Source organism: Pseudonaja textilis, chromosome 18, assembly GCF_049901715.1.
Source record: "Pseudonaja textilis isolate UNSWEBS1 chromosome 18, rPseTex1.2, whole genome shotgun sequence".
Lineage (NCBI taxonomy): Eukaryota > Metazoa > Chordata > Lepidosauria > Squamata > Elapidae > Pseudonaja > Pseudonaja textilis.
Genome location: NC_142007.1, coordinates 8,090,850 through 8,103,462, shown reverse-complemented (window position 1 = coordinate 8,103,462; position 12,613 = coordinate 8,090,850). Strand labels below are relative to the sequence as shown.

The 12,613-nt window shown below is 45.8% G+C and overlaps 3 protein-coding genes across 3 annotated transcripts in view; all 3 read right to left on the bottom strand.

The window, feature by feature from the left end:
- LOC148124493 (G protein-coupled receptor family C group 6 member A-like) overlaps positions 1 to 12,613 on the bottom strand; it is a 393,462-nt gene that overhangs the window by 214,463 nt on the left and 166,386 nt on the right. The window lies entirely within an intron of this gene.
- Positions 1,920 to 7,043, bottom strand: LOC113450044 (natriuretic peptides A-like). Its single transcript, XM_026721196.2, has 3 exons — positions 6,843 to 7,043; positions 4,595 to 4,859; positions 1,920 to 2,081 (listed from the first exon to the last, which is right to left on the bottom strand). The coding sequence occupies exons 1-3, from the start codon at positions 6,960 to 6,962 to the stop codon at positions 2,065 to 2,067; spliced, it is 402 nt and encodes a 133-aa protein (XP_026576981.1). The 5' UTR covers positions 6,963 to 7,043; the 3' UTR covers positions 1,920 to 2,064.
- LOC113450065 (natriuretic peptides A-like) lies at positions 7,744 to 11,579 on the bottom strand. The gene is made up of 3 exons (XM_087915150.1): positions 11,399 to 11,579; positions 10,345 to 10,618; positions 7,744 to 7,859 (listed from the first exon to the last, which is right to left on the bottom strand). The coding sequence occupies exons 1-3, from the start codon at positions 11,516 to 11,518 to the stop codon at positions 7,744 to 7,746; spliced, it is 510 nt and encodes a 169-aa protein (XP_087771276.1). The 5' UTR covers positions 11,519 to 11,579.

The window sequence follows — 12,613 nt, the reverse complement described above, 5'->3', positions numbered from 1 at the left end:
GGAAGGAAGGAAGGAAGATAGCAATAGCACTTATATACTGCTTCATGGTTTGGTGGTTCAAATGCCTAGCAACATGTAATGGAGTGAGCTCCCGTTATTTGTCCCAGCTTCTGCCAACCTAACAGTTTGAAAGCATGTAAAAAAATGCGAGTAGAAAAATAGGGACCCCTTTGGTGGGAAGGGAACAGCGACCTTCCGTGCGCCTTTGGCATTTAATCCTGTCGGCCACATGACCACGGAGACATCTTTGGACCGCTCTGGCTCTTCAGGTTTGTAACGGAGATGAGCACCGGCCCCCGAGAGCCAGAAACGACTAGCACGTATGTGCGAGGGGAGCCGTTTCCTTACTGCTTCACGATGCTTTTACAGCCCTCTCTAAGCGGTTTACAGAGTCAGCCATGTTGCCCCCAACAATCTGGGTCCTCGTTTTACCGACTTTGAAAGGATGGAAGGCTGAGTCGACCTTGAGCCAATCAGGATCGAACTGATGGCAGTGGGCAGAATTAGCCTGCAATGCTGTATTCTACCCATTGGGAGGGAGGGAGGAGGGAAGGAAGAGCCTTTATACTTATATACCACTTCATAGTGCTTTACCGCCCGCTAAGTGGTTTACAGAGTCAACATCTTGCCCCCAACAATCTGGGTCCTCATTTTACCCACCTCGTAGGGTAGGAAGGATGGAAGGCTGAGTCAACCTTGACTCTGGAGAGATTTTAACTGCCAAATTACAGGCAGCCAGCAGGCAGCAGAACTAGCCTGCAGTACTGCACTATAACCACCGTGCCACTGCTATAAATCTAGCACTTTAGCAACCCAGCCGCAATTTTAATACTTTTCAGGTCTCATAGTGTGTGTAAATTGGGGGTGTCTCTTTGAGTGTGGAGGGGATCAGTTATAGAGCCCCATACAGTTAATCCTCGATCTACAAGCAGAATTGAGCACCGTTTCTGTTGTTAAGTGAGGCGTTTGTTAAGTGACCTTTGCCCGATCTTTAAAATCTTTCTTGCCAGAGTTATTCAATGAATCCCTGTAGCTGATAAGTTAGTAACCCCGTTGTTAAATGAATCTGGCTTCTTCCCCTGGCTTTGCTCATCAAAAAGGTTGCAAAAGTGGATCAGGTGATCCGGGGATTCAGCCACAGTCCTAAGAATGAACCAGTAGCCAAACGTCCGAATTTTGATCATGTGGGGCTAATAACAACGCTCACGTGAAAAAGGATCTTAAGTCACTTTTTTCAGGGCCATGGTAACTTTGAATGGTCACTAAATGAGCTTGTCAGGATTCCACAGTTCACCCAATTAAATCATGAGCCTCGAGCCAAACTTCCATTTATTGGGAGTTAACATGCCGACACTGCCTGGGTGGCAGTCAACTCTGAGACACATCATTCATTGTCCCCCTTGACCCCGGTTTCCACCCACCCACCCCCTGGGTGTATCATAATTCATGTTCTCCAATGGGACACTTCCATAGCCCAGAGTCATCAATCATGTTCTCCAATTAGGAATTTTCAAGGGCAGAAATTCCGGTCACTTGGTTACTATCTTTGAAAAAAATTATAGAATGCACTCTCACTTTCCAAGCTGCCACACTGCTCTTTCAAACCCCTTTCTCCTCTCCCTTTCTGTTCGCAATTCTAAAAAGACCATAGAAATATTTTATGAGTTGTAAGTCGAGGACCATCTCGGGAATGTGGATGGAGGCAGTTGGACTGTGCAGATGTCTGTTCTGAAAAGAGGCAAACGTCTTTAAAAACCGCAAAGGGAGCGGAAGAGTCGAAAGCACGCAACACAATCCCAGACCACAAAACAAGAGTCAGATAATCGTAGTTTTAATTATTGTTTCAAGCTAAGTTCTCTGTGCTGAAAATAAGAAAACAAATCATTTTTTTCTTTGTTGGAAAAAAGGAAAAGGGGGGCAGAAGAAGAGAAGCAAACAAGGGCAGGTAATAAATAAGTTAATAAATAAATAAATAGGGGGAGCGCGCTCTCGATCTGTCTCCTAGTGCTCACAAGTTGGAAAAAAATCTTCAGAAATTCACACGCCGCAGAAAAGGAGCGACTTTTAGTGTCTTCTGGGTCCTGAAAAGCAAAGAATGAAAAAACAAATTTGGTTAAGAAAGGAAAAAGCCAAGCTTGATAGGTAGGTAGGTGGATAGGTAGACAGACAGAAAACAGACAGACAGATTAACGGAATTGGAAGGGACCTTGTAGGTCATCTAGTCCAACCCCACCCTGCCCAAGCAGGAAACCCTACACCATTTCTGACAGAGGGCAGTCCAGTCTGTGCTTGAAAGCTTTAGCCGGACTTAAGAGATTACCAGATGTGGAAGGGACCTTATAGGTCATCTAGTCCAACCCTTGCTTGAGAATGAGTTGTGCTGAACGATACTTTGTCAAGGGAGTATTTGGGGTCCCAGGAAGAGGGAGCATTTGCTTTAGGCTTGGCTAACGTCACCACGTTACAAAAAAAGATGTTGAGACCTTTGGAAAAAGTTCAGATAAGAGCAACTAAAGGCCTGGAGACTAAACCATATGAAGAACGGCTGCAGGATTTGGGTTTGGCTTGTCTAAAGAAAAGAATTAAGGGGTGACAAGATAACAGTCTTCCAGTATTTGAGGGGCTGCCTCAAAGAAGAGGGGTGTCAGCCTATTCTCCAAAGCACCAGAAGGCAGGTCAAGAAACAACGGAGGGAAACTAATCAAGGAGAGAAGCAACCTGAATTAAGGAGCAACTTCCTAACAGGGCAGATAATTAACCAGTGGAACAGCTGGCCACCAGAAGTTGTAGGTACTTCATCACTGGAGGCTTTTAAGAAGAGACTGGACAGCCACTTGTCTGACATGGGATAGAGCCTCCTGCTTGAGCAAGGGGGCTGGACTAGAAGACCTCCAAAGGTCCTGATTTGTTGCTAAGTTTCCATCCATCGCTTCTTATGTGGTGCTTTGGAAAATAAATTGACTGGGATAGTGCTATCATGTGCCACCATGTCTTTCTTTTCCCTAGACCGGCCAAACCCAGTTCCTGCAACCTTTCTTCATATGTTTTAGTCTCCAGGCCTTTAATCATCTTAGTTGGTCTTCTCTGCACTTTTTTCCTAAAGTTTCAATATATTTTTTGCAATGTGGTGACCAAAATTGGTGGCAGTATTCCAGGTGTGGCCTTTACTAAGGCTTTTTAAAGTGGTACCAATACATCACGCGATGTATTGATTCTATGCCTCTGTTTATACAACCCAGGATTGCATTAACTTTTGGGGCTGCTGCTGCTGCACACGGTTGGCTCATATTGAAGGGATCATCCACTAGGACTCCAAGGCCCCTCTCGCCGTTACTGTTTTTGAGCTAGGTCCAAATAATCTGTACTTTCTACCTTCGTTTTTTTTTCCTGCCCGGATGTAAAACCTTCCTTGTAGAAATCATGGGCAGCAAAAGAGGGTTTTTTAAACGTGCTTTTTGAGACAGGAGGCCCCTGTGAAAGCAGCTGGAAGCATGGAAAGGAAAGGAAAACTTTTGAATCTGATCAGATTCAGGAATTATTGGGGGCTTCGACAACTATTTCCTTGGCTGCTTTTTCCCTCGAGATAATCCTGGTTTTGGGATTGTCCCTTTTTCTTTTTAAGGGGCTAATATTTTCATTTGTGAATGAAGGTCAACTTCTTCGCTGAGAAGTGGTGAGATCTTCAGCATAAAACAGAAGCTCACTTTTCTACTTTATCTCCAAAGTTGGTGTCGAAACACTGTGGTTGTTGATAATATTAACTTGGCTCATTTTGGAGGGCAACCGTGAGTTTGTTTGTTTGTTTAAATAAATTTCATTAATCATATTTTCATCGTAAAAACACATTTCCACTCATTACAGTGTTTCAATATCTGTGTTCACTCACATTGATATCCTATCTAATAATGTAGGTTGCTACTATATATTACATATCTGTTTTTACATTGAATATAAATTGAATATTTACAGTCTTACAAACAGTATTTATCTCAGCTTGCTATGGCTTCTACATACCCTTCATCTATCAGCTTTGCATCTACCTTCCAACCGGTTGTACTGTAAATTCCAAATCTTATAGTACTCCATTTCTTCTCTATCCTTTAATTCCACCACTAACTTATCCATCTCTGCACATTCTAAAACCTTTTTATTAGCATTATATCGGAAGGAGTATGGTCTTGTTTCCAATTCTGGGCAAAGGCAATTCTGGCCACGGTTATTATATGAAGCCTTATGTATTGGATTTTTTTTTCAAATATTATCTCTCAATATACCCAATAAAAATATCTCAGGTTCCATCTCAATTTTTTTGTTTTGTGATTTCTTCAAGCCAATTCTTAATTGTGCACCAATATTTCTCAGCGTTGGGGCAATAAAAATATCTCAGGTTCCATCTCAATTTTTTTGTTTTGTGATTTCTTCAAGCCAATTCTTAATTGTGCACCAATATTTCTCAGCGTTGGGGCAGTATGGTGAGCTTTTTTATTATAATCTGGGGTGGGGGCGGTGGAACAGCCATTTCTTTTGTCAGACCTTGAGGGGGATTCCTTTGAAGAGGCTTAAATTGTGGATCAAGAAACTAGGATCAACTCACCTTTGCATCCCATCCCACTGACGGATCCAATCCGGTCCAACCGTCGGCCGAAGCAGCCCGATTCTCGCATGCTTTTGGCTGCCTGGATCCCCCTCATATGTTTCAGCAGAGCCGTTCGGTCAGAGAAGGCGGGGAAATCATCGGCCAGAGGACTGTCGCTGAGATTCTCTTCAGCCTGGGGCTCTCCCTGGCTTTCGAAGTCGTCAGGGTTGGCCTGTAAATCTTCCAACAAGGCCACTTTCTCCTCCAACCTGTCCAGGAGTAACTAGAATGGAAATGGAGAAGGTTCGTGCCAGTTGCAGAATACGGCAGTCAGGTCTATGGCCAAAAAAAACCCCAACCCCATCCGTCGTCTTCGTAGATCAGAGGTCCCCAAACTTGGCAACTTGAAGACTTGTTAGACTTCAACTCCCAGTGGCTGGAGAATAATGGGAGTTGAAGTCCACAAGTCTTAAAGTTGCCAAGTTTGGAGACCTCTGTTGTAGATAATGAGCCTCAAATTGAATTCTCACTGGACAGCAAGTGTCCACATTTTTTTCTATCCTGCTAAATGTAATTTCAGTTGAGCAAGAGATGGCTGCTCGGGCTGCTTTTATAAAGGCTTGGTAAGCCCACAGCTGCAATACTGCATCCAGATTTGGTCACCCCCGTTACAAAAAAAGACTTTAGAAAAAGTCCAGAGAAGAAAAACTAAAACGATTAAAGGCCTGGAGACTAAAACGCATGAAGAATAGTTGCAAGATTTGGGTTTGGCTAGTCTAGAGAAAGGAGGGACTAGGGGTGACATGATAGCAGCCTTCCAATATTTGAGGGGCTGCCCCAGAGAAGAGGGGAGCAAATTATTCTACAAAGCACCAGAAGGCAAGATAGATAGAATTCTTTATAGAATTCTTTATAAGTCTTGACTTTTGATGAATGTCTCTTTTCTTTTATGTACACTGAGAACATTTGCACCAAGACAAATTCCTTGTGTGTCCAATCACACTTGGACAATAAAGAATTTCTTTCTTTCTTTCTTTCTTTCTTTCTTTCTTTCTTTCTTTCTTTCTTTCTTTCTTTCTTTCTTTCTTTCTTCTATCTATCATCTATCTATCTATCTATCTATCTATCTATCTATCTATCTATCTATCTATCTATCTATCTATCTATCTATCTATCTATCTATCTATCTATCTATCTATCTATCTATCTATCTATCTATCTATCTATCTATCTATCTATCTATCTATCTATCTATCTATCTATCTATCTATCTGAGAAACAACGGATGGAAACTAATCAAAGAGAGAAGCAACCTAGAATTGAGCAGAAACTACCCAACAGTGAGGATAATTAACCAGTGGAACTGCTTGCCACCAGAAGTTGTGGGTGCTTCAACCTTGCAGGTTTTTAAGAAGAGACTGGACAGTCACTTGTCTGAAATGGTGTAGGGTCTCCTGATTGAGCAGGGGGATGGACTAGAAGACCTCCAAAGACCCTTCCAGCTCTATTGTATTCTATTCTAATAGTCAAAATTGCTCAGGAGAGTCAAGAATTTGTCACTTGGAAGCAAAGTAGAGAAAAATAGACAGGAAGCTGGAACTCCTTGGGGCATGTTTGACTGACCCCAATTGTGGATTGCCCCTGTTTATAAGAATAAAAAGAAAAAAAAAACCTCTTTTTCTCTGTTTGGTATCCTTAACTGTTGATGCTTCCACTCTGCCTTAAAATAATTTGAAGGAAGGAGAATGTGGGGTTTTTTTTTCAGGAGTTTCTCCCAATGTTTTTCAAAACTTCCTTTCTTTTCCATTGGTGCTAGTCCTGCTTTTGGAGCCATTGAGAGCAACATCACTTCCTTAGTTTAACTAAGTCAGAAGGGACCTTGGAGGTCTTCTAGTCCAACCCCCTGGTTCAAGCTGGAGACCCTATTATTCCATTTCAGATAGAGGCTTGTCCGATCTCTTTAGCTAAGCCTCTTTTTCTGCCAAAAGGTGCAACGCCTTCGCACATCAGCTCCCTGCTTCTAATGGAGTCAGCCAATCTGCGACCTGGGTATGAAATCTGGGGTAGACTGCTCCTGAACCTGGGTTTCCCCACAAGTAATAGAATTCATGAAAGAATTCTCTCCTAGGAGACAGAAGAACCAAAGCATTGGAAGGGACCTTAGAGGTCTTCTAGCCGAACCCCTCTGCTTTCAGACCAAATTTCCAGGGCCAAATGAACTGCCGAGTCCCAAGTCCAGACGGATCCCCAAGGAGCGTCTTCTTACCTCCATGTTCGCCAGCTCCTCGGCCGGACTGAGGCTACGGATGGGGTGAGCCGCCGGACACTGGAAGCAGAGAAGAAGCACCAAGCAGACCACGGTGAGGAATGAACCCTTAGCATCCATCCTGGGAGATCAAGAGTCGGCTGTTTTCAGAGGGTGGGATTCTCCTTGGCTTTCTCTCTCTCTCTCTCTCTCTCTCTCTCTCTCTCTCTCTCTCTCTCTCTCTCTCTCTCTCTTCTGTTTGCCTTTCCCCCCCAGTGAGTTCTTATATACCCTTCCGAAGCGGGCTCTGCTTTCCCGGGTTATCTGGAGCGCATTCCAAGCGCTGCGACCGGCACGCTGCGTTTCCCAAAAGAGACGATTCCCTTCATTTAGGTGTCACGGGGGCAGCGGCTGTTTTCAGAGGCATGCAAGTCACAAGTCAATGATTTCATGTTGCCGGGATTTTCACGTTGATACCACGAGAGGAGATTACACACCATTCCTGGCGGGGCATTCTTCACATTTTCTCCCCCCCCACCTCTTTTCTTTCCAGATCGATGGCCTTTGTGGGAAGACAAGTGTTTCATTTTTCCCAAGCGGGGTAAAACACATCCCGGAGAAACTGCCTTGTATAGGAAAGGCACAAAAAACAAAGGTGGACATTTTAGTGTCCCAACATCATTGATCGCTACCATATATGGCCTGCAGAGAGCGTTTTCTGCCCTCCTTACCACCCACCCACCCAAATACGGGGGCTTTTTTTTTTCTTTGCAAAAGTTTTGATTTTGGATAGTTGTCAGGCTTTTAAGGTGGTTACTCCAAAATAAGTTGTGGACATGAAGCAGGCAGCACCCCAAAATCTGAACCAACCAACCCATCGTGTGATCTGCTGAACCCTTAAAAAACGTCAGGGCAAGGCTAGCTAGTTGGGATGCACGCAGAATGCAGCCGAGGAGTCCAGCTGCTTGCAAATGCTTGAGGAAAACCGCTCCTCTTTGCAGGTAGAGTCCTTCTGGAGATGGAGGATCTTGTCTTCAACTGGTCAAGGGGAGAAGCAACCTAGAACAAAGGAGGAATTTCCCGACAGAACAATTGATCAGTAGAACAACTTTCCTCTAGAAGTTGTGAATGCTCCAACGCTGGAAGTTTTTATGAAGAGATTGGATAGCCGTTTGCCTGAAATGATTATAGGGTTTCCTGCCTAAGCAGGGGGTTGGACTAGAAGACCTTCAAGGTCCCTTCCAACTCTGTTATTCTCTTCTCTTCCCTTCTCTTCTCTTCTCTTCCCTTCCCTTCCCTTCCCTTCCCTTCCCTTCCATTCCATTCCATTCCATTCCATTCCATTCTATTCTATTCTATCTTTATATCATATGTGTGTTTGTGAACTGTGTATAAAATGCCTGAAACATCTACAAGGTATCGTAAGGGAGGGGGAGGATTTTTTCTTTTTCTTCCAGGGATTAAATTTGTCCATGCCCAGACATTGCATGGTATCTTATTTTCTGTGTTGAGCTCAAGGGTAGGAATCTGGCCCCTGGTGGCTTTTGTCTCCCAGGAAATTCAAAACAAGGAAGTAACTCCAGCTCAGTAAATGAATCCAGCCGGTAGAGAAATCCTTTCAACGTGATGGGTGTTGATGGCTGCCCAGGGCTTCGTTTTTAAGGATCGATACCAGCCATCGGGAAACGTGTCCAGGAGAATGATCCCTTGAGCACTTAATGGAAGGGGGAAATAGCACTGCTATTAATTCTCTGCTATCGTAAACTCAACCTCTAAAATGCCACTGTCGGAGGCATTAAGCAAGGAGGTGGAAATAACGCAAGGAAAACCTTGCGATGGCTCATTTATTTGTACCGACGGCCAGTTTTGACATTGGGGTGGGGGGGGGGGAAGGCCACGTGGCCTTGGAGGTCAAGGAGAAAAAGAAGCTGGACAGAGAGGCAAACCAAAGGAGTTTGCGGGTCTAAGTTTTTGGGTGCTCTCCAAGGTGCTGAACCCACCGACCTAACTTGCAACTCACAAGTTACCACCAGCAAGCATCACCCAAACTTGTAGAAGAGCCCATCGAGGTGTGAGAAATTGAACCCATCCTTCTGCGCCCTCCGAATCGGGCACACCTAGTTGGAACTCACCAATGGACATCTGGACACTTCCCCTTTTTGTAGGGCGGTTATTCTTTTCCCCCTTCCCCTCGGTTAGACAAAGGACCAAGTCTCCATTTCTACAAAACCTTTTATTGACGCCTGTGACAATCAGATTCAGTCCCCCCCGTGATAGGGTTTAAAAAGGGTCTCCGTGATTGGAGGGACAACGGCACTTGAAGGTTGAAAGACCGGACGTTGAATTGAAGGACTGATATTGAACGTTAAAGGGTTCTCTACAATGTTTAAGACAACGGAGTGGGTCTGTTCGCAGGGGACAGAAAAGAGGAGGTGCTTTTCCAGGTGTCGAACAGGTCATACCACGGACCTTGTCATCTATTTACTTCTGGAGGAAGGTGGTGAATTTCAGCTTCTTCGCCTCCTCCAGGGACCTGAAACACAAAAACAAAGGAATGAATGAAGGGGCTTCCTCTTTCCTGAAGAGAGCAAGAATTCAGAGTTTTAGATCCACAAATCCCATTTCTACTTATCAGAAGCCATCCCCTTTGTGTAAGCAGCTTAACCCTCCCACCTCGGGAAGCAGAATTCAACAGGTAGAGCTGAGGCCCTGAAGGACAGCTAGTCTACCCTTGCAAGAACCTCGTGCAGAATTTGTCACGGCCATGCTAACTTTCCCCTGCAATGACTTTGTCCCCTTCCCACGACTTAAGTAAACTGGGAACTGACTTGTGGAACATCGACTTCTTTGTTTGTCATTTTCTGGATTGTAGACGTGTTCTAGATCCTGTCACCCTTCTTCTGCTTTTTTTTGGGTGGGGGAGGGGAAAAATCACACATAGCACCCATTATGCCCCCAGATGTTTTAATTCTCGCCTTTCGAACTTGGGGTGGTTTCCCTAACAGTTATTTCTTTCTTTCTATTTGTTTTACAGCATTGGTGAACGAATGCACCAGCAGCTGAGCGTTTTTTTTAGACCCTTTTCTTTCCCATCAACCCTGAGTGAAAGTTGATCCCGAGGTCTGCATAGATGTTGGACAACCCTTTGTCTGGAGTGATGTAGGGTTTTCCTGCGTTAGGAGGCGGGGGTTGGACTACAAGACTTCCAAGGTCCCTTCCAACTATTCCATTCTATCTTCACTCACTGCCCAATGCAGAGAGACCAAACCAGTTTTAAGATATGGAAAAATCTTAATTTAGGAAGGCGTCACAGGAAGCGGAGGGTGTGTGTGCCTACCCGCTTGTGGTAGATATTACACACCAATGCAGCTGTTGGAAACTTTGCTCCCCCGTGTGCTTGATTTTTCAGAGCGGTTCCCTCGCGTGCCTTTTTAAAAAAAATGTGATTCCAAATCCAGACTGGCCCTGGGTGGGAGATGCTTGGGACAGCCCTACGTGGCGAGACTCTTAAAAAGGGACCTACGGGGTTTGAAGGACTTGCAGCCGAGTCCCGTCTGGGTACCGATCCGATCCAGCCGGATTCCGAAGCATCCGGAGAAGTACCTCCTCGACGCCACCAGGAACTGCCTCCATTGGGCCTGAGAGAGGGGGTCGGTGAGTTTGGGCAGGTGGGAAGGGAGGATCTCAGCGTCTTCCAGGTCAGGATCATCGCTGTCTTCGTTCGCGCCCCTGGCTTCGTAGTCAGGAAGCTCCAGGTCCTCTTGCTGGATCTTTTCTCGCAGCCGATCGAGGAGGTGCTTAAAATGGTGGAGGGTGAAAATGGGGACATTCTTAAAAATAGAATCCTCTCCCTCCCTCTCTGTCTCTCCTCCCTCCCTCCTCTGTCTATCCCTCCCTCTGTCTATCCCTCCCTCCTTCCTCCCTCTTCTCCCTCCTTCCTCTCTCTCCCTTCCTCTCTGTCTCTTCCCTTTCTCCCTCCCGCTCCTCCCTTGGTCTCTCCCCTCTCTCTCCCTCCCTCCTTCTCTGTCTCTCCCTTCCTCTCTCTCTCCATTCCTCCCCCTCTCCCTCCCTCCTTCTCTGTCTCTCCTCCCTCTCCCTCGCCTCACTCCCTCCCTGCACCACCAAACCCCTGTGGCTTTGTTGCTTGAGCTTTTACTGACTTATAATTTAATGAGATTCTAGTCCTCATGGTTGGACGTTTGTCAAACAGAGCAGGGCAGAAGGCTGCCTTACACTCAAAGCATGGTTGATAGATGCTCTGCCTTAAGATTGGGAGATCTCGTTTGATGCACCTGGATTTTCACCGAGCCGGAGATCTCTGATCAGCAAACATCTCCCATTTCATTTACGTATTTATTTATATTTCCTGTTTCTTAACCGCCCATCTCTCTCTCTCTCTCTCTTTCTCTCTCTTTCTCTCTCTTTCTCTCTCTCTTTCTCTCTCTTTCTCTCTTTCTCTCTCCTTTCTCTCTCTCTCTCTCTTCCTTCTCTCTCTCTCTCTCTCTCACGCCCTCACCTTCACGCTGCTTCCCAGCCAAGAGAAATCTTTCCCAGGAGACACACGTCCTCCTCCTTACCTGTAGAGCTTGCAAATCTTGGCCGGAGGGACTCCACGTCACCGGATGAGCCCAGCCTGGCGCAGCCAGGAGAAACCCCATGAGCAAAAGGAAGGAGTAAGTCGGAAGTAGGCAGCCCATCTTGTTTGCTCGCTTGCTTGCTTGCTATGTCTCAAGGCCCCGGGGATGTTTGTGGAATGGTAAGGAAGGCGCTTCGTTTTATAAGGCCGTGGCAAGGAACCTTCTCTCTGCTTCAAGCCGGCTGGGCTCCAGGTGACAAAGGCCACGGATCTTGATAAGGAAACTGGTTCTAACTAGCCCAACTAGCAGTGGAGAGTTTAGGCCAAGCTGCCTTTGGATTTCACACACACACACACACACACACACCTCCTCCTCATCCAGGAAAGCAATTAGGGTGATGTCGTTGAGAACTGCCAAGTGCACGGCTGCCATTAAATCTTGCAGCCCGAGGCCAGGAGATGGACCTCGGCTTCCCCCTGTTCCTGGCAAGCATCAAAGAAACACACACACACACACACACACACACACACACCTCCTCCTGTTTGAATCCTTCCAGCTTCTCCATCAAGGTGGATGTGTGTCCTTGGATCTAACACTTTTTTGGCCTGCTTAGAGGCTTGGAAGTTCCTTCTCCAGTTTGTGGCCATGATGGAAGAAGACGACGCACGGAAACAAATGACAGGAGGGACGATGGTCCCTGGAAAGTTTTTAGGAAGTTGTTGGCCAAGTGTTCTTTCCCCACTCAAAGCAACTCCGCAGCCTCACCGCTGGGCAAATAACTGCTGTTCTTTAACAGAATGACAATATTAGAAGGAGCCTTGGGGGGTCTTCTAATCCAGGAGTCACCAACCTTTGGGACCTGAGGGATCACCAAATTCATAATTTTAAATCCCATGGACCACTAATTTGAATTTTGACTGACGGTGGCTACAGGAAAAAAGTCTGCAGGAAAATTCCCCACCCGGTTTCCCTACGGTTTCCTTACTTCCCTACTTTATTTGGGATCGCAGGATACCGTCTCCAGCTCCGTTCTCAGGGAGACAGAGAGAGAGAGAGACTTTTAGCTTCATGCAAGGAAAGCAGCAGAAGCAGCAGAAGTCTTTCTTTCTCTCCCCCAAACTCCACCAGAAATGATTTTTTGTGAGCCTCTTGGAGCAGGAGGCCTTGCAGGGTCCCAAAGACTCATTTCTGGCGGAGTTTAGGGGAGAGAAGGAA

Excerpts from the sequence above, each read along its gene's own strand:
- LOC113450044 (XM_026721196.2), bottom strand. The coding sequence starts at position 6,962 with ATGGATGCTAAGGGTTCATTCCTCACCGTGGTCTGCTTGGTGCTTCTT. Across the intron at positions 4,860-6,842 it reads AGGAGCTGGCGAACATGGAG|TTACTCCTGGACAGGTTGGA; the intron begins GTAAGAAGACGC and ends TTTCCATTCTAG.
- LOC113450065 (XM_087915150.1), bottom strand. The coding sequence starts at position 11,518 with ATGGGCTGCCTACTTCCGACTTACTCCTTCCTTTTGCTCATGGGGTTT. Across the intron at positions 10,619-11,398 it reads AAGATTTGCAAGCTCTACAG|CACCTCCTCGATCGGCTGCG; the intron begins GTAAGGAGGAGG and ends CACCATTTTAAG. Across the intron at positions 7,860-10,344 it reads CTGCAAGTCCTTCAAACCCC|TTGAAGACAAGATCCTCCAT; the intron begins GTAGGTCCCTTT and ends CCCCTTGACCAG.